Source organism: Echeneis naucrates, chromosome 13, assembly GCF_900963305.1.
Source record: "Echeneis naucrates chromosome 13, fEcheNa1.1, whole genome shotgun sequence".
NCBI classification, from domain to species: Eukaryota; Metazoa; Chordata; class Actinopteri; order Carangiformes; family Echeneidae; genus Echeneis; species Echeneis naucrates.
Window position 1 is genome coordinate 21563699 of NC_042523.1, and position 23455 is coordinate 21587153.

The window sequence follows — 23455 nt, forward strand, 5'->3', positions numbered from 1 at the left end:
TCAACAGTGACGTATATTATTCACAATTTGGTGTTATTACATTCAAACTTGGGCACGTCTCCGGTGTTTCCCGTCAGACACGGGGTCAGTGTCAGGCAGCAGAACTCGTGCCCAGAACCAAACATTAAGATGAAACCAGGTCCAGCTGGTAGATTTACTCCTGCCTAAGGCTTCCACTGGGTCCAACAGAGGTCCCGCAGATACAAACGCCACTCTGGGACAGCTCTGATGTGGCGGTCAGCCTATGAGTGTACGTGTGTGCGCGCACAAGAGCATGCATGGCTGTGTTTTTGTTTTTTTGTTTTTTTTCCTGCAGAGGTCAGGGTGCACGGGGGGCCGGGGAGGAGCCTAGAAAGTTTGGAACAGCTGGGCTGAGGCTGCAGGGGGACATAACAGAGGGAGAGTTGGGGGTGGGGGGGGTGAGTGGACAGAAAGAAGAGAAGAAGAGGGGCAGGGACAGCCAGCCAGGCAGGCAGGCTGCTGACAGACTCTTTTGAGGCAGCAGCTGGTTGGAGTGGGGGTCTCACCAGCTGTGCCTCCGCTGACCTCTCCCCACACTTCTCTACCTCCTCTTCCTCTCCAAACACCACTTCCCCTCCCCCATGAACCAAAAACCTCACCCAAATGTGGGCAGAAACACACACACACACACACACACACACACACACCACTCCAGACCACACCACCAAACATGACCATCTGTCGGTAGGAGGAGAGTCGTCTCTCTGATTGCTCCATAACACAGTGACAGAGGCAGTCGTGGTAGAAAACAGCACCACGCCCCAAACAAAGGCCCTGGAGATACGGAACTATTCTTAACCAGACATCTCCCAACATCTCAAACCCAGAGACAGATTCCCTGGGCAGATCTGTGGGAGGCACGACTCTGAGGCAACCCAGTGAGGCAAAATTATCCTCAGCAGTGCTGGAAGAGCAGCAAAGGCGGACTGAATTTAAGACAGCAACACAGAGCATCTTCATGCTAACTAAAGATGGCGATTTTCATTATTCCAAGAAGAAAACGAAACAAAAACCACACACACACACACACACACACACCTCAGTGTAAAAATCATCTCCTTAAATCGAGCCATTAATCCAACAGCATTTCATATTACTCAAATCAAGGCTGACTCGTGGATCTTCCCAGTTCCCTGTTTGCCACATCCTTCTTCATGATCTGCATGCAGGCTGACAGCAGATCATATCTGATTCATATAAAAAGGAAAAAGTTGCTTTGCCTGTAGCAGCCGGCGTCATTTCAGAAGTGCTTATTCAGAGCACCGCTAAATTAAGTGCATCCACGGAGTAATTGATTCAAGCACCGTTCTTGTTTTGCACTTCGTCATGTGTAGCTGGCAGAATGAATCTGCTGTCCTGGTGGAGAAAAGAAAGAAGACGGAGCGGAGACTAAAAGTTCAAGCCCAAAATACTGACTGTTTTGGATAAAGAGGAGAAAAAGAAGTTGGGGAAAGAGCTGTCACTCTCAGAGCTGCAGCGCCCTTTAATTAGAAACAGAATAAAATTCATCTTCTATTTTGCTTTGCTTGTCTTGATCCGTACGACACTTGTCTTGCGAAACACTTGAGGGGAAAACTAGATTGAAAAATTTCCATCGGCCGCAAAACAGACAAATGGCAGTTTAATTCGATATATGACCTTCAGGTCACGTGTGCTTGTAACTTGGATTTTAATCAACCTGCTACTGAACTGTTGGCAGGACAGAATGGACACACTGCCGTAGTGGCTGCTGGCTCATTCTGCGCTACCATGTGTGCAACCTTTGTTGTGCATGCTCACGTAATAAATCTGCTTTGTGTAGGATTCCCTTTTTAAAGTCAGACATCTTCCGGGAAGAGTTGTGTTTATTGGCCAGAGAAGTCCTCTCCTCCCCTCCCTCCCCCTTCCTCTCACCCCTTAAGGGTTTGCAGTGTGAATATTAGATAAGGACAGATTGTATTAGATAACACAGACCTACATACAGTGATGCACAGATTTTCTCACACAGCTTCGTGACTTATAAAGACACGTCTATACTCGAAGAACAATGAAATTCCTTCGTGGCACCTGAATATCAATAAATTCACTAAAAACTAAAAAGTTATTCCCTCTGATGTATCTTCACAAAATTTGTAGTTAATCTGTGTAAAATAAATAATTTCTCAAAACTGTCATCTTTTAGTGTCTTTTTTTTTTTTAACTCTGAAATGTTAATCTTTAAAAAGAACAACAACGATACAGGCAGCTATTGAAAAGTCTGACTAATCTAAAATGACTTGTACTTGTTTTGCAGTATCTCACGACTGGGCATTGCCTGATTTCCCTGTCCACAATTCGTATTTCTGTTTTGCATCTTCTAAGAGACACACAGTGTCGACTGATTCACAGGGGAAGGAGGAGCCTCTGAGGCAGACAGAGGGGACTCATAATCAAATCGCTCTAACTTTACTTTGTGAGGTTCACGCCACAGGCAAACGCTTCAGTTTAGAAGATTTTCTTTGCGGGCTCGCACGTTTTAAAGACCGCACATGTGCACGTGGGATTTGTGTCGAAAATTGGTGAATGTGCATGCACATGGCAGGAATAATACAGTTTGTGTGCGTCTCATCAGGTCGCTCATTCACCAAGTGAGACACACACACACACACACACACACACACACACATTGCGATTAGGTACGTAGTGTCGACTAGTTTGAAAATAAAGCGTGACACAGCAGGTGTCACCCAGCCACATACGCACAGTCCCAACTTTCTCCAGGCCGTAAGGTGCATGCGACTTCTCAAGTACTGACAAGGCTCTGGGGAAAAGGATCAGAGGCCCGCACGCGGCATGCACTTGTGTCAAATTTGTGCACTTTGTATCCAAATCATCGTCATAGCCTCCATACAACCTGTGTCTGAGTCACGTACTGTGGGAGTTGGCTGCCAGGATGTAAACAAAATCCATGTGAGGAAAAGAAGCTGTGTGGAGTGTATAAGGGTGAGGAGAGAAGGGGGGAGGGAAAAAAAAAAAAAAGCTTCAAAGCTGGTCTACAGCTGAGTGGGGGGAGGGTGGGGGGGTTAAAAGGGGTTGAGATTTTCCTTTTGCTCTCAAGAATGCAGAGCAAGAGCAATAACACATTCCCTATGTGGAGCACAGTGAGCAACACAAGACAGGCAGCATGTAAACACACACACAGGAACAGAGTCTGGTGTGTGTTGGTCTGTTCTCTGCACATATCACATAGCAGCCATCTGGCGAACTGGACAATCCAGGACGTGACTGAGTCAGACTGTCGTCCGGCCCTGAAACCATTTATTTTTATTCATCCTCGTCATCCTCCTCGTACTGCACTTTCACCCCGCGCACCGTGCGCTGAAAAGCAGGGAGGCAGGCGGCGAAGCCGAGGCCAAGGGGGAGGATTGAGGAGAACGGCAAATGCGCGCTCACCTCCCCTGACATACCGACTTCACAGAGATTATGGGCGAGGCTCCAGTAATCACACCATAGTGTTCCAATTACACCAAATCACTTCCACACCTCTGCATCTCCAAAATATTCCTCCGTGATCCGAGTATCTGACACAGCCTGTGGGAAGACACTCCATATGCTTTGCATCGATCTCCTTGATAATGTACGTTCAGGCCTAAGGTGTCTGGAGCCTCGTGCATTAAAACACACACACACACACAAAAAGTGAACGCACTCCGGCTTTATCTCTGATTTCATCATTCTCCAGGAGCAATTTCACATCGAGTCAAAGCTGTGCAAATGATATCAGAAGGATCATGTTGTGCGTAATGATATAAAGCAGTTTCAGCTTTGAAATACAATAGAAAAATCAATGTTCCTGGATGATTTTGGTTTCCCAACCCAAAAGGGCTTGGATGTGGCTGAAGGGAGCCATCAAATGAGCTTGTACAGAGAAACGCCTGTTGTACTTTCTTTACTTCTGTCTCCTTAAGCATCCTTGTCCGCTCTCATCCTTTCACTAAGTTTATTTATTCTGTTAATCCTGAAGTGGCAATCCTAACATTGCTAAAGCAGAAACGAGCGACTGGCTTACTGAGAACTGAGACCTCAGAGCATCTGCAATCTAAAGACAAAACAGTTCACAACTTATACATCTTACATCTTTACTGGACAATTTGAAGGACTTTAAAATAAGAGTTTGATTTCGAGGAGTAATAGAAAAAAAACGTCAATACTGCTTTCATGTCTGTCCATTGAATGTGAAGCTGCAGACCATTAGCTCTGCGCAGATGTAACAAGTTAATCAAAGTGAGATTTAGAGATATGAAGAGATTAAATTCTGACACTATAGCCAGGAGACATTAGCGCTTTGCTGGTCTGGCTCTGTTCAGACTAATGAGACGTATAAGCTTTTATGTTTTAGAGGAGCTGTTGGGTTTTGCCAACTTTGAACACGCCCATTCTTGCTGTTTTCATCTCTTTCTTTGTGACAGACTAAACCGGATCCCAACTGGTAACCGAGAGCCGTGATGTCGTGTAGCATATTAAATCATCTGGAAGTTCCTGCTGGTCGCTCCAAGTGCATGAATGGGGCTGCAATAATTTCTGGGTTATGTCCAAGCGAGGAAACTGGAGGGGCTGGGGGGGGGGGGGGGGGGGTTGAGTAGTAATGCTTCTGTCCAGGTTTAAAAGTCATGGTGCATTCTGGTTATTTTTGGACAAGTCTGTGGTCGCTCTGTCTCGGTATGCACCACGCTTCCTCATCCGTTCCTCCCAGTAGTCCTGAGTGCCTAACACAATACCTGACTGACTGCTGACTGGCTGCACTGACCATGGAGGCCCTGGCTTGAGTGGCTGGCTGATTTACAGGCGTTCTGGGTGGCTGGTTTGCTACAGAAAAAACCCTGAATCCCTACCGGAATCTCGCTGGGTTTACTGGGAGGACTGGCTACTCATCTTCCTATAGTTCAGACAGACAAAGACAGGTCTGTTCCTCTGGGCGCCAGCAGGCAGAGGCTACCACTTCCCCTGACCTAGAGAGGGCCAGACAGAAAGAAGGGGGGAAAGTGAGGTGGATGAAAAAATAAAAAAAGGATGTTTTGAGAGGAAAGACAGAAGGAGCTTTTTAGAAAGCAGAAGTCGAGAGGAAGTTGGAAAAAGGCAGGAAGGACTATAAACAAAGCAGAGGAAAGGGACAGAGAAGAGAAAAGGTCTGCCGGTCTCACAGCGTCTCTCACCAACAACAGACTCCAATAAGGTTCTTCTCTAATCAATCAAAATGGTGCTTTGTATTGCCCGCCACAGGAACAATCCGCACTAAATACTGACGACACCAACACAGCAGCTGTGGCATTGCACCGCAGCTCGCCTGCAGAATGAGACACCTCTCCCTCCTTTCATCCGTCCTCCTCTCCGGCACCTACGACGGCTCCTCACCTCCTTCCCTCTTGGCCTCCAGCCGCATCCATCTGCCCCAGCAAATAACTGCCGGGGGCGACAATCAGCCTGATTAATTTTCCAATTTTCAAAAAATAACAATAATAAAAATTTACCTTTTTTTTGTCTGCATAGTGTTTAATGTGATTTTTGACAGCAGCTTTTGTTGGAAACACAACACTGTTTTTTTTTTTTTTACACCTCATTCCAGGCAAAGAAACACAATTTCACCAAAGTAGGCCGAGATTGTCCAAACCTTGAAAGAGAACAGCAGGTAAATTGTCTTGGGGCAGCTACAAGCTATTTCCAAGATATTGCATGACTTTACACCAATATTTATCACAATGCAGCACATTTCCTTTGAATAATCGAACTTGATGCAACATTATTAGGAGCCTCTGCAAGAGGCCAGAATAGCTGGTTAGCTTAGCACAAAGACTTTTAGCCTCTTTAATAAAGCCAATACCGTATTTCCCAAAATGCTTAAAGGGAGAAAGGCACATCATTCATGGGGTGAAAAGTTAATAAAAAGTTATTTTCCAATCAGGAGCAACAACGTCCAGTTTACTCCTAAAGCCTGTCTGAGTAATCAACAATGACCTTACCAGATTTTTATCTTCTGTGACGCCGTTATGTTGGTCCTAAAGGAATTTACAGTGTGTCTGTGGTACTTTTATGATTGGGGGCTCTTAAATCTCATAAAGCAAAATCAGTTATTTTAATCTCAGGAGGCAGGATATTACAACATTTTTGTAGGCTAAAGTTCAAAGTTTTGGTGCGTCTCCTTTTAGTAGTCTTCCTTCCTTCTTTCTGATATTTTTATAAATCCCTCTCACACGTAAGAATTACTACGCCTTGTTTGTCGTGAGGAACCATTTCCATCTCATTCTTCTCTTTGTGATCATGATGCCAACAGCTGGGGAGACGGAGCCACATCTGGAGCACAGCTGGTCACCACAGAAAGACTAGCAGATGGAAGGGACTGAGAGAAGAGGAGGAGGAGTATGGAAGGGCGGTGGCGCGATAAGTAAATGCGTACAGAGGTTGATAGGTGGTGAGGATGAAGATGAAGACGAGGGCCAGAAAAAGGAGAGGAAGTCAAGAGCCATTGACCGATGGAGGTGCAGAGAAGGAATGAAAGGAGGACAGTCATGCGGCGTGAGATGCTGCAGATCAGCTGTCGGAGTCCATCGCCATAGCAACCACAAGTCACAGCATCGGTAAACACCGGGAATGTTTTATAAACCCATCATCATCGTGGCATCGCTCTGCGTTTTACTAGCATAGTGATGGAGGAGTGATGACAAAAGTTGCTATTTTCTTTTCTTTTTTAACAGATGGATTTATCACTGAGATTACAGTCATGAGTGAACCAGAAGAAAAACTTTTTTTTTTTTTTTTCCCCCCCCAGTGATGAATTATAGCCAGCATGTCAGTTCTCCAGCTGAACTACTGAAGTACACAATGTAAATTTCACGGGGTCAAATCGAGCGATGACAGATGTAAGGCAGTTTTTATTGTTTTATTTTGCCTGATTGTATTTGTATTTTTTTGCGGGGGGGGCGGGTGTCATCTCTTCCAAGTAGTTTTTCTTCCCCCCTTCATTTTGGCTTTACATCACAAAGAAATGAAGTACATGATCAGATGGCCGCAGTTCAAAATGATGAACTTAAAGCAAGAGGAAATGGAAGACAGATGATTGTTAAAGTGCCACGAGGAGTTTCTGCAAAAATGACAAAGATGTTGCTTCTACAACGTGGCAACATGTTTTAGCACTAATAATCTTTCAATACTCCACATTTCTCAAGAAACACTAAATAACTTCCACCATGCTTTATAGCCCTTGAACAGCTACAAAAGAAGAATATGGGTGTTTGGTTAAACTAATATGTCCTCATTATATCAGTTCAACAGGCGCTCGACATGGAGAACACAGCTGTTTTAATTAGTATTAATAAAATGTGTTATTTTTTTTACAGTTGCATTACATAATGAAACATGTTTACTGTGTATGAAAATATATAAATAAAAACATTTTTCTCTGTTTTTGGTCAATTTAGGATCGATTACCATTAAAACATAAACTTGCCAATGCTTATTTAAAAAACCTCAAATGAGCCTTCGCTGTCCTGCAGTTTCTTGTTGCTTATGTGCAGCAGACAGACCAACAGCAATATATCTGCAGAGCGCTAATATCTCCTGAAAATGATATATCACCTTGGGGGATCTATAAGTCAAGCTCTACTAAGCTCTGCTAAGTATAGTGTTTCATCAGAGAGCCATACAGAGTAACGTGAGCATCATCATCAGCTCCCCAAAGTCAACCGTGCACCCCCTGTGTGAGTCTTCATCTACACTCCAAAACCTTTATTTGTTATTTTGTCTCTCTCTCACACACACACGCAAATAATAATAATAAAAAAAAAAAAAAAAACTGAGCAAAGATTTCCACATTTACTTTCACATTACGTGCACACAGACATATTCTCCATGACAAACACGCAGACGTGCTGCTCTTGAGGGGCTTCATATTTTTCCATTTTCTCTCCCTCTCTCTGTCACACATGTGCAGCTTGATTTTCTGCATGTATCCTCTCTCATCAGAGGTCTACCATCAGCTGTTCGCCATCCCTCACTCTGCCTCTGCCTGCCGCAGACAGTGCCTGTGGAGCCTCCTAACATGACATGCAAACCACAGATGCACGCCATCAACTGTAAAGACAAAAAAAAAAAGTGTCATATCGCTCCTGTGACCCACCCCGAACTCCCTCACTGCCATCTCCCTCTCCACTCTTCACATAACACAGTGAATAGGCCCCTCTGTGCTCTGGAAGATTTAACTTGGGTTCTTGCTAACAACCCCCCCCCCCCCCCAGCAAAACTCTGAAATTGTGCAGCGGAGAATCCTTCATTTGTTGTTGCTATACAGGCTTTGAATTAAAACAGAGAGCAGATATTAAAAAAAGTCACCGTATGTGAGCTACGCCGACTATAAATAACACGAGATTAGAAACTGACAATTCCTGTGATACATTACAGTGCTGACCGCCCATCTGTGCTCATTTCTTTTCGTCCCCGTATATATCAAATGAAGAATCCTGATTATGCAACCGTGACTTCTTTTTTAATCCAGGGAAAACTGAAAGCATGTGTACTGTTTTGCAGATATATCCTGCCATACTTTCACACAGCAAAAAGCCGTTGAACTTGAGGAGGTGAGGAACAGCACTTTGTCCAAGGCTACTTTAATGATCCCTTTTCATTGCCCTGCCTGGATTTTCCAGCAGGTTGGACGATTCATGCTGACAATGTTCACAAACCACAGAATAAAAAAAACAGTCACTCACTTCTTCACTCTCTCTATGCGAGTTAGAAAAGAAGATGGAGTTTCATATTTACCAGACTAACATTTGGTGAAGCTGTCATTCTGCCCGAACCTCAAGCTGAGACTGTGTAATGCCAACTAGCAACTGTGTTCACTCTGCAGAAGGGGTTAAAAGCGGCCCACGTTGGGCTTTCGAGTATGTGCTAAGTGTAATTTGGGGCAAACCATGTGAAAACAATCGACAAGCAGCAAGCAAAGCGGTTGCTAATAGCTTGCACTGGGATAGAGATCAGATCAGACCCAGAGGCAGAGATGTGGTGTTTCAGGGGTTTGCTTTTTTAGCATTTTAGATGCATGTGGCATCTGAGCTTCAGCAGCAAAACAAGCTGAATTAGGTCAGCCGCCCCCCCCCCCACACCAAGAAATAAATAAAGACACCAATGAGACAAAAGACACAACCCTCCCAACTCCAAGTGACAGTTATTAGTTGCAGTGAGCGCTCTACTTTGAGTTGTGGCTGCTCAGAAATGTCCCATTTCCACTTTCCTTGTTATCTGCAGAGAAAAAAAAGGCACTGAAGCAAAGAAATAAACTGCTGATCACATGGGAAAAAAAAAAAACAGGCGTACGCACACAAGCCAGTGAACATCCCACTACACACATGCACGGCCAAATGCACAGAGAATCACACAAATCACTGCCTTCACATGGGTGTCCACTAGATGGACATTTAAATCTACTGTTTCAACATAATGCACAAGAAAAAGGGACACACGGACGGAACAACGGACGGGCCCATGTTTCTGCACCATGAGCACGCCATTAGTGTGTGCACTAATGGAGGTACATGAGGGGGGGGGGAGTGGATGCATTTAACTAGCCTGCAGAAATCAGATAACTCCACTCAGCACATACTGAGAGCACTTAGGCATCAGAAAGTGAAGATGGGAATGTGTGTGTGTGTGACAAAGTGAGAGTTTAGGTTGACATGGATGATAATGTCAGAAGACAAGATCGACTTCTCTATACAAAGATGTGCACAAGCTGACGAGATCACATCCAATGAGCAGATGAGTTTCTGCAAGAAGCCAAAGACGGCAACCGGTTACCGAATTCACTCTTCTTTCTTCGGCTCAATCTCAGTTTCTCCCTCCTCTTCAGCAGCCTCAGTCTCCCTCAGTGCCTCTCCTAATTTCTGTCATCTCATCTGTCTCCCTCTGCTCTGAATCCACGCTACTTCCTCTTTCCTCCACTCCACGTTGCATCCCTGCTGTCTCTCACCATTTTCCAAATCGCATTATGTTGTTTTATTTCTCCAGTTAATCCCACCACCAGAAATAGAGTACTGTAATCAATTTAAGGGTTTAGTTGAAGCGCTTGGTTTCATTCATTAACGCCCACACTCACATGCTGTAGCCTATATTACAAATTTACTTTACGCCACAGCACAGTAGCAATTATCAGGGACAACACAGCAGTAAGCTCAGGAAAAGCCACCTCAGGGCAGCCGCGTAGATATATTGTAGTTTAAATCATAACTTTTTATATTTATCTTTCTCAGTGAAGGCTCGACAAATCATGTTTTCAAGAAGCTGCCATTTAAAAAATAAATAAATCAGCAACCAGAAATCAAGTCGTAAACCAATAAAGAACTTCCTCTAAACTGGACAGGCCCTCGATGTGCAGGCTAATAAAGTATCCAGAGTTACTGGCCCGGAGGAAGTACAGTGTAGCTGCTGGCAGCAGCAGCGGGGTCGCGGCTGGAAGTGGAGCTACTTGTTTAGAAAGACCCACCCTGACCAGCACAAAGGGGGGCGACGCCCTCCTCCGCCACCAGCCAACCCAGACGGCACCCTGATTGGCCAGCTGGATGACCTTTGATCCCCGATGTATTGTGGTCTCAGCTGGGCCAGCCCTCCCCCTCAAGTGTGAGTGTGTGTGTGTGTGTGTGTGTGGACAACAAAAGAGAGCCAAGTCCTAATGCAGCAATCAGTGGAAAGCAGTGGAAGAGGGGAAATGGTCTAAGGGGAAATGGAGTGTGTGTGTGTGTGTGTGTGTGTGTGTGTGTGTTCTGCTGTGCGGATGGGGGGGAGGTGTAATTATGTTCGAGTTGCGATGACTGAGTTGCAGCAGTGATTAGCTGCATCAAAGCCAATTTCTAACCAGCCACCCCGTGATTTGAACTTCAGATACTGGCACCTGTGTGTCTGCTGCGACCCTGCGACCACCCTAACCCCCCCCCCCCAGCCTTTATCTCCGTCCTTGTTTTGGACCAAACATCATAACCTCAGACCAGACCTAACCGTCCTCTGATCCCAACAACAAAAACAGCACCCTAACCCCCCCCCCCAGCCTTTTTAGCCAAAGCCAACCAACTCTTCATCCTCCAGTTATAAAGGCACCACCAAACTGAGCCTCACGCTCCACCTCGGCCCAGGAGCCGTCCGCCCAGGTGGCCCAGTCGGGGTCTGCAGGCTGAGACACCCAGAGCCCTGCACCTACTCCCCTAATACACTCCATGTGACTCTGGTTCTCCGAGGCAGTGGGTCAGGGGTTGACTACAACCCCCCCCACCACCACCACCACCTCCTCCTCCTCCTCAACAGCATGACTGGCTGTCTGAGGAATGCCATGTCATGGAACAGATGGAGGTCCACAGACAATTGAGCCACATGCGTTTACGAGGTCTATATAGGAAGGCATGTGCCAAGTGTGTAAGTGTGCACGTATGTGTGAACACATGAAGTCTCTCAGTCCTGTGAATGCCAGACTTCAGCTCTTCTGCCCTCACGCCTCATCAGTCAAGGAAGAAGGGGAAGATCAGTGTGTTTGTTTGTTTGTTTGTTTCTGCAAATGTCACCAGGTCCAAAAACACTCACAGGTAGAACTGTGATCTTCAGTGTTCAAACTCGGGGGCGCTTGTTTCTGTGGCCACGCTGAGCCGGAGGTAAAAAAAAAATAAAATAAATAATAATACAACGAAAGACCGCAACTGAAGCAAACCTCCATGAGGCAGCAAAAAATTACCCAAAAATCAACGCGTCCCTTCACACAGCCCCGTCGATACCTGACCATCCCGCTCTCACTCCAATAATGACGTCTTGGACTCTAATTACCGGCGCAGTTTGATTATTATAAGAACCCCCCCCCCCCCTTTTTTTTTCACGAAGTTGCAGGATTTCATTTGAATATTTCCACGGAATAAAAATCCACGTTGAATCGACATGTGGGCGAGTGATTGTTAATAGATTGTGGATGATGGACGATGATTATAATGATGACAATAAATAGCTGGATGGTCCACATTTCATTCATTTCACACATACGGGCCCCGCCGGCGATGATGAGCGACATCACAATCAGGCTACAACCCCGAAAACTCCCAAATGGGGGATTTAATGGGAGTTTCAAACGGATCGCTCACTTTCATTCATTTATTATTTAAAGACAATAGACATTTTGTCCGGTTAAAGCTGTAAAAACCCTGGAAGTGTTAGTTAATGTTTGGGGGGGGGGGGGGGGGGGGTGTCGGAGTGGACGTGAACTCACCAAAGAGATCGACGGATGATCGGCTGCCGGCTCCTCCTCGGTGTAAATCCAGCACCCAGAAAGGGCCAGCCAAAAAAAATAAATAAATAAATAAATAAATGAAAATAATAGTAATAAAAAAAATACACACAAAACCCGGCCACAGGAGTAATCTGCAAATTGGTAATTTCTCAAAAAGTGTCTTTTCATCCGCGGTGATACCGAGACTGTGTGGAGCCTCGAGTCAACCTGGTCGGTGCACACGAACGCATGCAAACACACAGATATATACAAATATATATATATATTAATTTAAAAAATAAAAAACCAAAAGCGATTCAGTCTCACTCCTGCAGCCGAGACGAGATGTAGAATAAAAATCTAAAAAAAAATAAAATAAAATAAAAAAAAAAAGGCATGGAGTCGGGCTTCCAGGGCAGAGCTCGGTGCAGAGCTCGGTGCAGCTCGGAGTGTGTGTGTGTGTGTGTGTGTGTGTGTAGTAATCTTGGATGCTTTGGTTGTTGACTGACTGACTGTGCACTTACTGGGCTGCTTCCTCCGGCTCCACCCGCTAACCCAGCCTTCCCAGTGCGCCCATTGGCACAGACGGCCGGACATGCAAATCCACTCTTCCCATTGATGTTTTCCAGAAAAGAAAGAAAGAAAAAAAAAAAAAAAAAACTCAGTTTCTGTCACTCCACTGCGCCACCGTGTGGTGATCCGTCCACCCGAGCTGTGCTGGGATGGGATGGTTTGGGCAGGAACCCTTCAGACCAGAGCTCTCCAAATCCGGACTGAGGGCGAGCTGATCGTTTGAATCAGGTGTGTTGGAGCAGGAAACATCATGACCTCAGATTTCACTGTTTGTGGCAGATGGTTCTGCTGAATTTTGATTTCTGACTGTGTATTTTAAATAAGTTCAGTCGCTGCAAACTGAGCATCCAACCAGGAAACTGATTAACTGACACAAATTACAGCTTCAAGCTCCATGAAATAAAAATTTCTGCTTTCGATGTTCGAAATCTGTTTCCAAAACACTCATACATTCTGTCTGGTTACTGCGTGGGATTTTATAATATATATATCTATATATATATAGATATATATATTGATGTTGCTGGGGGTTCCCAGAAGCACTTTACATACAAACAAAAGGTCAAAGCACAAGACAGCTATCGAGTGGAGGTGCAAAATCCAGAAAAGACCATTTGGATTGCAGTAGAAAAGAGGATACAAGACACTGGACATCCACACACAGATGTATAGTAACACTAATTTATAATGGCCCACAGAAAGTAGAACTTTTCCTGACCACTAATTGAGCAAGTCCTCATGGCCCCTATAAAGTGGATTATTTTCTATTTAATTCTGATAAAAGACCAAAAGGAAATCTGATGTCAGTTTTATGTGATTTGTTTACTTAATAAAATACTTGTAGAGATTTTGCACTGAAAATGTCACATGAAAGTATAAGCAGCAAGATGCGTTTACATGTAATGGCCTCTGTGACTGACCGCACAGTATTACATTCATAAATTATTATTGTGCATTAATGTTTAAGTAGCATTGTAATGTTGCAGCTGGTCCAGGTGGGGCTCATTTTCAAATAATCTGTGTTATGAAGGCATTGTACAATAAAATCTTAATCTGTATGTCCGAACCAAAGCTATCAGTAAAAAGTACAATATTTCCCTCGGAACTGCTGAAGTGGCCAAAAATTAGGATAGATGAAAAGTTAAAATAAAACACTTCTTGAATTAAGTTGCATCTTTAGGTATTTTGGTTCTTGTCCTCCATCATGGTTACCACTCTAATGAAAGGTAACGACGCCACAGAAAATTAAGAAGCAATAAAATTATATGTGGTTTGACTAATTTCACTGGTTCTCAGTTGCTTCTCTACAATCTATTTAACTCACATTCATTAACTTTGGTAACAGTTGAGTCCTCCAGAAGACTTGAAAAGGAAAGGACGCCAACACATTGAATGCATCATGAAACAACAATAAAAAAAAAAAAAATAAATATATAAATTAAAAACCTAAAAGTCTTTCACCCAAAAAAACACCCACATAACGATAAGAGTGGACCGGGAAACTGTGATGAAACCTGATACACAGCAAACAGTAAGTCCCAGTGATGCAGACGGTTCAGCCCAAACAATGTTCCATAAGTTTACAGGACAGAGAGGCTGCCAGCTGATGTTCACGTTGCACTCCCCTGTTGATTATAGCTGTAATATCACATTATCGTTCACTCAGCAACAATATAACCTTACTGGAAACCATATGTTGTCCTGAGACGTTTCTTTGCACAAATCAAAACATAAATGCTGAGACTTTCAGTCAGAACTTTGGACCGTGATTTAAATTTGTCACACAAATGGTTCCTGGTGGAAATCATCCCTCAGCAGTCCAACGTGAGCCCTAACGAAAAGTCTGTCGGTGGGTCCAGAAAGAGCCAGTTCTGCTCTGCCAAACTGAAGCCAGCTGCTTCTTACATGCAAAGAAACACTCCAAATTTCCGTTGCGTAAAAGTACGAGAGAAGAATGTGCTTTTTTTTTTTTTTTTCTTCCCTCAACATATGCTGCAGTCATTAGCTCTTCCCAAAACTCACAAAAATAAACTGATTTTGATGTACCGGATCAGCAGGCAAGCTCAGTCAACGCGAGGTCACTAACAGTAAACACTAATGGAGATACAGTAAAAGAGGGAATCTTTTTCCATCAGATTTTTACGATGTCAGTGAAAGCCTCGCCTCTTGGCTTCTGTCCTTGTGAACAGAAGTTTCTGTGCATCTTCCAAACAGCCACTTTTGTGCAATAACGGCTTCATCCAAGTCAAAATAAGACGACAGCGCCTTGAAACCGAAATAGCTTCTCAAAAAATAGATCTGTCAATGCCACCATTAGCTGAAGTCTTACATCATTTGGTCCAAAGCTATCGCACCATGATGTGTGATGGTCAATACAAGAACAGTGCAGGGACAGGATGATGGCAAACATGGCCTCCACTCAATATCCCCAAAAGAGGTTTAAAACTGGAAAGATCAATATAGTGGAAGGAATCTTTGGCTTGTAGCCTCTTGAAACTTTCCAGTAAGGCTCACTTTGTGATACATATAAATCTTCTTTCATGTTTTATTTAATAATAATAAAAAAAAAAAGCACAGCACACAAGTTGCATGTTACAGTACATATCTCTGTCATAAAGAAGTGTTAATGGATTTTCAAGTCTTTCAGTGTTTGCAGAGTTTTGTGTCAAATATGCTTTATAATACAAGGTCATCACTCAGTGGGGTTCCATTAGACCATCTTCACTAAATCCTCTGATAAGCTGCTCATCTAGTCTGCCAGTTTAGGAGAAAGATTTATTTGCCAACTCATCAGACAGCACACAAAGTCCCTCCGACAAAAGAGAGCACTTGGCAGCGTCAGATGGGCCCGCAGGGCTTATCTGTCCTGGAAAAAAAAAGAAAAACACAAAGACAATAAGGACACCTTGCTGTCAAAGTGCCTCTGAATTAAACTGAATTAAAGCTCAAAGGAAATGTACAGCTTGCTTTAAAAAGCTAAAGCTTTGATTTACAGCAGCCTTTCATTGTTACCGCCGCCAAGGAGGTCACCTGTTTGTGTTTGTTTGGAGGCCAAAGTGAAAAGTACTGAACTGATCTGCAGTTGAAGTAGTTGGAGGGGTGGGGCTCGGCCCCAGGAGGCACCCATCACATTTCAGAAGTGAGATTTGGATCATTTACTGTGAATGAGAATGTTTTCCCCAGAGATCTGGTGCAGGTTGTTTGACAGTGGGCTTGGCAGCAATATGCACTCTGCCGAGCGTTTTCTTGTCTGTTTGCTGTGACAGAGACACGATGCCAATGTGGTCAAACACATTCACCAGCACTGAAAATAAACTGAACATACAGATTTTATCAACACCAAAGCCATTTGCCCTCCAGTATATGTTTGCTGCGAAAGAATTATCACTATCATTTTTCATATTGGTTCATTTCCGTGTCACAATCAGAGCAGCATGGAAAGTCTAACACACGCAGAGCCCTCAGTGCTGCACACTGTCATAATCAGTTACATGTTAGCATGGGTAGAGTCTGGAGTAGGTCTTATCCAGTGTCTCTGCACATACATTCAAGACTTTCTGTCCTTCTGGCCTCCTTTCTGACAGTAACTTTTTCCCCGAGTATCTACGCAGTGGCCTGTGCCGCCTCCCTCCTCTGGTTGTAGGCGTTGTACACATCCAGGAACATGTGCTTGCAGGCAATGCGAGCCTTCAGTTTGGAGCAGATAAGGAAGGAGCCAGCCATCTTGCGGTGGAGGGAGTACGTCTCCTCCGGTGGAGGAGTGAGGCGGTGGCGCAGCATGACGGGGATGAGGCTCTGAATGCGCTGGGTGGTACTCTGGGTGCCGAAGTCAAAGGGCTCAGAGGACGCAAAGGCTTCGCCGAGGATCATCACCGCCTCCACGTGGGCGTCCTGAAATGCCTGATGGAAAGCAGGGAGAGGCGTTTGAATGAAAAGCGATCTGCACTATAATTTCAATATAAAGCCATAAAGCAGAAGAGTACACAGTGTCCTTAGACAATACAGACTGCGAAACACTGATCGTAAAGCCCACACAAGGTGACTTGGTACAACTTAGAGCACCATTCACACAAAGATTTTGTTCCTGGCAATAATACCTTAGACATTGCAGTTAGTTTTACTATCAAGATTAAATGTGAATCAGTCTTTCCTTTACCCGCCTCTGCAACATTTTGTGTTCACCACATTTCGCTGAATGCTGAGCCAACAGTATGTGTGGAGCTGAAAACATGCTCTTTAGCAAATGGGTGTGGATAAGGGATCATGCATACTGAGTGTAAGGAAACTGAGATATGCAGAAGCAAAAATAAGGAGAATAAGACAGAGGAGGATCAACAGTATCAAAAATAAAATGAGCAAAGCAGCAGAGACAAAAATACTTTACCTTGGCCTCAAAGCCTGTCAGGAATTTCAGGTCCTTTGATTTGGAAAGAACAGTTGCTCGATCGCCCACGGAAGCTGCGTGCACCACCTGAACACGCAACCCATCACACACACAGATTATGCAGTTATGGTAATCATGTTTATTCTAGCTCCCTTCAGGAAACCAACAGATCGAAGCAGATGCAAGTGCAGCAGCATGTGTGTGTGAGATCATACATGATCAGTGTATTACCCCTGCTGTTGCAAATCTAAACCAACAACTCTTGTGCTCAATTATTCAGAGAGATCTTATTGCATAAATCATGTTTGGTGGTTCACTGGTGGCTGTCTCATCATTTTAGATCCCTCATTACCTCTATGTAATCATCTGTGAATGATTCTGGGTAACTTCTGCATGCTCCAAAGTCCAACAGAACAACCTGAGGGTGAGATGAGAACATACATTTGCTGCATGTAAGGGTTTAGTTTGGTGGGATTAAATACTGTCAACATGCCACAAGCACTTTAATGATGTCTTACCTTGTTTGAGTCCGAGTTGTAGAAAAAGTTGGCCCAGTTTGGATCTGTCTGCATGAACCTGAATTCAAACAGCTCCCTGAGACACAACTGGAGGATGTTGAAACAGATCTGGGGAAGAGGGGAGAGGAGAGGTGGCTCATATGATAAACGTAAAATTCCCACAAAATTAGTATACAAGTAATTCAATGTCAATAATGATAAGATTGAGCAGCTGTGCAATTGTGTGTAAACATTTCAGCTACTCTGTGTCCTCTTTTGTCATTATCACCATGACTCTTGACTCTTGACAGAATTTCATCACCAGAGATCCCAGACAGCACCAAATCTCACCATTCTCAACATCTCCTATGCACCACTGGCATTCAACTGACACGGACGACACAGCACACACCTGTTGAGTCGACCCATACCTGGTTTCTGGTCTCCTGATCCAGGTCTACACAGCGGTCCAGAGGGACCCCCTGTACCAGCTCCATGGCCAGAACCCTCTCTGATGACAGCTCATCAATCACCTTAGGAACCTGGAAGAACTCGTCTCCCTCCAGCAGGGACCTGGTGGACAGACCCGAATATACAGAGAAAATGCAAATTCACTAACATATTAAATGCATGCTGGGGATCAACATTGAATAAATATTGTGATGTATTATACGGTTGTCTGTGTAACAGTCTGAAAAGATTGTTTTTCCAAATAATTGTGACATACAGCCACAAACCTGTGTCCAATTTGTAATTATTAGAATCAACGACATAATCAACAACAATAATACTTAGTAAGAAGAATCGTAGTGGTGTGCGAGGAAAACTTATGCTACAACTAACGTGCATAGCTTCCTCCAGAACCACAAAGACATAAATAAATCATGTTAAGTAACGTTATTCCTCACTCACTGCATGAGTTCTGAGTGCTCAGTTCTCAGACCACACCCATGTTTGCACTCGGCCTTTGTTTTGATCTCAACCACATAACTTTTGAGTCATGACTGTACCTTGCAATTTGTGATGCTATTGTGATGACAGAATTTGTCCAGAGACAGACATATAAACACCAGTGAAACTACTCAAAACCTTCTCTGTGGTTTTTCCCACAACATAGAGCTCTGACAACATGGCTGGAATAAGAACAACAAATTAGTCATACATACTTGAGGTACCAGGATGCAGTAAACTACTCTATGTGCACCATACTCAGTTTGTGGCACGATTAACCATTCAGTGAAGATTCTACCTTATTTTAGGGAACCTATCCTAAACCTGAAAGCTATCTGTAGTTTCTACTCTCTGGAGTTGAATGGGCTTCAGCAGATGAGGTTTTATGCTCCAATACCTCACAATAAGCGTACCTGAATTTCTTGGCACATTCTGCCTCCCTCTTGTAGTCACACTCCCAAGCCAGCTCCCTCTGAAGGACCTCTAAGCTGCTGTCTGCAAACAAGCCTATGGAAAAAAAATAAATGGCAAAAATAGTCAGGAACAAATACTGAAGAAACTGAAACATACAGTCAACAATGTTGAACAGGCATCTTCTTAAACTAAGACATGAGCTAAATGTGGACTGTTTGCTCTGACTGTCTTAAACATTTACTTAGTGAGAGTTAACATTTAAGATAGCCACTCTGCTGCACCTTATTATTCTGTAAAGCACGGTGTTGAGATGCACTCTGAATTAAACTAAACTAAGACAGCCATATTGACTGCCTATGAGTCAGCATCTTTCTCATACAGATGGCTGATGTTGTGTATGTTCAGCTGGCAAGTGTTTTATGTGCTCTCTTGGCTTGTTTGTTCTAGTTTGGCTGATTGATTTACAATCAGCAGCAAATTAAACTCTGTCACCATTGGTTTCAATAAACGGTTTAACGTATTTCTGTGTGAGTGTGTTAGATTGAACAAAACAAAGACACATAGCTCCCATGAATGATGCAGACATGATGCAGGCAATAATTGTGTCACCTAGTTTTAATCTTTGCCAATAGCACCACCTTGTGGTCTAGAAATTGAATATTGAAACTGGTGAGAATAGAACAGAAACACACCAATCAGCCATTATATTATGAACATCTGTCTTCATATCAAGTAGGTGGCCTCTTTGCTGTCAAAGCAGCCGTGACCCTTCTAGGCCGCCTGGCCTCTGATGCTGAGCTGTGGTATTTAGCAAGACGTTCGCTGTAGATACTTTAACTTCAGCACATCCCGCAGATGGTGTACTGGATTGAGAGCTGAGAAATTTGAAGCCAAGTTGACTCCTTGAGTCTTTCTGATGTGAACTGCCTGACTGGCCCAAGCCCAGTCTACAAATTTCTATCAGAATGAGCACTGATCTATTTATTTATTTTTACAATTTAAGCTTCACTACTTTTTCTTCTTTTATATAAATCTATGTCAAAATGTGAATTTTAATAATTGCTGTTCAGAAATCTCTGGTGGATAAACAAACAGAGTAACAGGGATGCAGTTCTTACCATCTGGCAGGACCACGCTCATTTTTAGTACAGACATCAGGTTGTTAATGTCACTGTGGATGCTCTCTGCCACGCCTGGATACTATGAGGAACATCAGAATAACAACAGGTCAAATCAGAGCAGATACTCAAAAGACAAGTCTGAGTACAAGTATCCTCTTACCTGGATCTTCATGGCTATTTCACTATCATCTTTTAACACCCCATAATGCACCTGGCCAATGGAAGCTGCAGCAAACGGTTTTTCTTCAAAGGATGACAGTTTGTCTCGCCAGCCTGGCCCCAGCTCCTCCTCTAAAACTTTCTACACAGATAAAGAGTTTTCTCTGAAACACAAGCCTGGAAGTGTCATTTGGTGATATGATGCATTCTATTTCTGTCCAACAGCTGCATCACAAGGTACATTTACAAAATCATCGTCCCTGCTTACAGTCATCTGCCAGACAGGCATGAAGTCAGCACTCTGCCGAACCCTCTCAAAAATCTTTTGCAGCTGGGGGTTGATGAAGGTGTTGTCTGAAGCGAAGAAAGAAAACGATTTCTTTACCCACAAACCGACTGTGAGGACATCAAGACGGTATTTTTTTGCAGTGCGTACCTTGAATGCTCAGCATCTGTCCTATCTTGAGTGCCGCACCACGAACCTTACACAGTGTCTTGACTATTCTTTCAGCATTAGCCTCAGACAAGAGAGGCGAGTCAAGCAGAGCACTTATCTCTACGAAAAACAACAGCATACACAGAGTGATTCATCATCTGTTAAATTGAATTAGTTGTAGGCAACAGGCAGTAAAAACTGCAGTGTGACAATTTTAAACACTTCTCATTTAACACACAAAGACTTCCGCTGAGTTCCTTGTTTAATGGTTTGATTTAAAGCCTGTTGAGCACCTAGCAGGTGCTGACAAATGTAAAAAAAAAAAAAAAAAAAAAACTTCTTCAGGGGTACCAGCTGCCCTTCATTCTGCTGAATCTGGAATTAACTGGATCAACAGCTATTTTACAGGTCAGGAGGAGAGAACAGTAGAAGCTAAGAAAAGAAACATAATAAAACATTTTTACCTCCTTGTTTTTTCCCTCCTAGTGACTGTTTTGCTACTTCTGCGATTGCACCGATGCCCAGTCCTACAGCCAGTCCTGCAGCAGTGAGACAGACAAACAGTTTTTAGTTGGAATTGTCAAAATTGAAAGGCTTTCAGATGGAATTAAAAGCTAATACACTGCACTTACCCCCAAAATTGACCAGCCTGCTGATTCTGGTGGCTGGCACCTTCCTCTCCCTGGCTTGGTCACTGAGCTGAAGGAAGAAACACCACATAATAAAAAGCAACGTATATATTAATTTGAGCCCAGCTGCTAAACAGACTGTGACTGTGTTACAACTGATCAATTACACATTGGAAAAATAAAAGAATTTCTCAAAGTTGAGACTCAGACCGTCCACCAACCTTCTGTCTGACAGCTTTGACCTTGGTCTGCTTCATCTCTCTGGCCTTCTTGATGTCCTCTGGCGTGAGTCTGGCGACCACTGTGTCATGCACAAACCTAGTCTGGCAGTAATATCGGTAAAGGCCCGGAGTGAAGTGGAGGAAGCGAGTGCTCTGCCCTGGCCAGCCTGCCCCTCCTGCTGCTGCCCCTGGGGGAGGATTTACACCTGTTGTAGTGAGAAGAAGGGGTACCTTAACGTGAGAGAGGCATTGTGCTATTTTCTTATTCTATTTTACAGCAGAGCTCTATGGCCCTTAAAATAATACTTGATGACTTATCTTAAAATTAACATTTATTCAGACTTTATCTATTGAGGTTTAATTTTTACCACATTGTGAAAAAAATGTGAACAGTATTTGCCATTTTGAAGAATGACAGCATCTTTTCCGCATGCTATCAAGTGCAACCTGACAGTACCTGTTGGTATATGTGTTGCAGCTCCAGCATCTGTCTGGCTTTGCTCCGTTGCACCAGAGGAGAACTCAGACCCAACAGCCCATTTAGCTGCTTCTTCAGAGTCCATAGTATCCCAGCCCTCAGCATCCGGAAACACATCCTCCTTTATCGACTGTTGCTACAAACACAGCAAAGTAGGAGCAGTAATAATTTTTTTAACTGCTAATTAATTTCTCTCTTTTGTAGACATATAATTAACTACCTTGAGTGAAAATAGCATCAATGCCCATCACAAGTTCCCAGAGCCCAAACTGCTGTCTAAAGATGTAGCCATTACAAGAACCTCACCGTGTTACTGCCTCCCATAAAGGTGTCCACTAGTCCTTCCACCACACCCTGGACAACTGTGACTCCTCCTCCCAAGCTGGAGTTGCAAGCCATTAATCGCAGCTGCTCTCCCTGGGTGGTGACCAGAGCAGACCCCACTTTACCTGCTCCTCGCAGCACCTGCAGGACCTCTTCCAGCATCACTACATCAGGGGGTTGGAGAAAAGGGGGAGTAAGCCAAACCGACTTCCACCAATGTAAATCAAGTGTCTGCACAAAGTTCTAAGAATACAGATATGAGTAACGTGACTGATCTTTAAAACGTCCCTTTGGGACAAAAATGTATGATGTTTGGTAAATGCTTTAATCAGCCTGCTATATACTTTAACCTTGGTGATGCGATTGGCTGCTAATAGTTTATCTGTTTCAAGAGAATGTGCCAACATCAGTAACGGTGCAACAATGACAGCAGTGGGCAACAAAAAAAAATCACTATATACATCCACAAGTTTTAGTGAATGATTGTTTTATTTCCTCGGCTACGTTAACGAGCTTATTAGCTAGCTGCAGTATTAGCACGTTGTCTCACATCTGCAGACTGAAGCTTCATCCACAAACTAGCTAAACTAAACATTTAGAAATTCGTCCATATGAGAAAATGTGGTTATTTCATTCATGTTAAAAACATAGATGATTACTTTTCTGAAGGGTGCGTCGTCCAGGTTTCTCTCAAAAACTGTCCTCCGCTGGATGTGGACGGTCTGTTTTGCAACCACTCAATACCCGGAAGTTAAAGGTTGACTGGCTTGTCCATCAACCAATCACAGCGGGGAAGGTGCAAAAAAGGCGAGGTCTAAAGGTCAAGAGAGGAGGGGTGTGTTTCATCAACCAATAGCAGAGTGAGATGCTAAAAATGGACGGTTAGACTGTCCAATTAAAGTCAAGTTAAGGCGGGGCTTAGATGAAAAACAGTCGAATGAGCGTGAAGGGCGTGTCTTCGGGTTGGAGGACGCGTAGATACACGTGCAGTGTGGAGCAGTTA

At 43.7% G+C, this 23455-nt stretch overlaps 2 protein-coding genes across 2 annotated transcripts in view; both read right to left on the reverse strand.

Annotated features, from left to right (window-relative positions):
- numbl (NUMB like endocytic adaptor protein) overlaps window positions 1-12322 on the reverse strand; it is a 46831-nt gene extending 34509 nt beyond the window's left edge. Inside the window, exon 1 of the mRNA XM_029517266.1 lies at window positions 12266-12322. The gene's annotated coding sequence lies outside the window, so the exon portion shown is untranslated. The remainder of the gene's footprint in view (window positions 1-12265) is intronic.
- A 3095-nt stretch (window positions 12323-15417) lies between these two features.
- coq8b (coenzyme Q8B) lies at window positions 15418-23203 on the reverse strand. The gene is made up of 16 exons (XM_029517385.1): window positions 23112-23203; window positions 22435-22616; window positions 22108-22264; window positions 21651-21856; window positions 21433-21499; window positions 21265-21339; window positions 20801-20920; window positions 20633-20718; window positions 20366-20506; window positions 20203-20284; window positions 19084-19177; window positions 18151-18292; window positions 17741-17848; window positions 17575-17640; window positions 17223-17309; window positions 15418-16738 (listed from the first exon to the last, which is right to left on the reverse strand). Coding segments are annotated over exons 1-16 (1911 nt in total). The 5' UTR covers window positions 23113-23203; the 3' UTR covers window positions 15418-16441.
- Window positions 23204-23455: the final 252 nt, after the last annotated feature.

What these genes read in the sequence shown, in the direction of transcription:
- coq8b (XM_029517385.1), bottom strand. An exon ending in ACAGATGCTGAGCATTCAAG is followed by an intron (nt 20,719 to 20,800) that starts GTACGCACTGCA and finishes TCTTCGCTTCAG; the next exon opens with ACAACACCTTCATCAACCCC. An exon ending in TCACAGATGATTACATAGAG is followed by an intron (nt 17,310 to 17,574) that starts GTAATGAGGGAT and finishes TTGCGTGTTCAG; the next exon opens with GTGGTGCACGCAGCTTCCGT.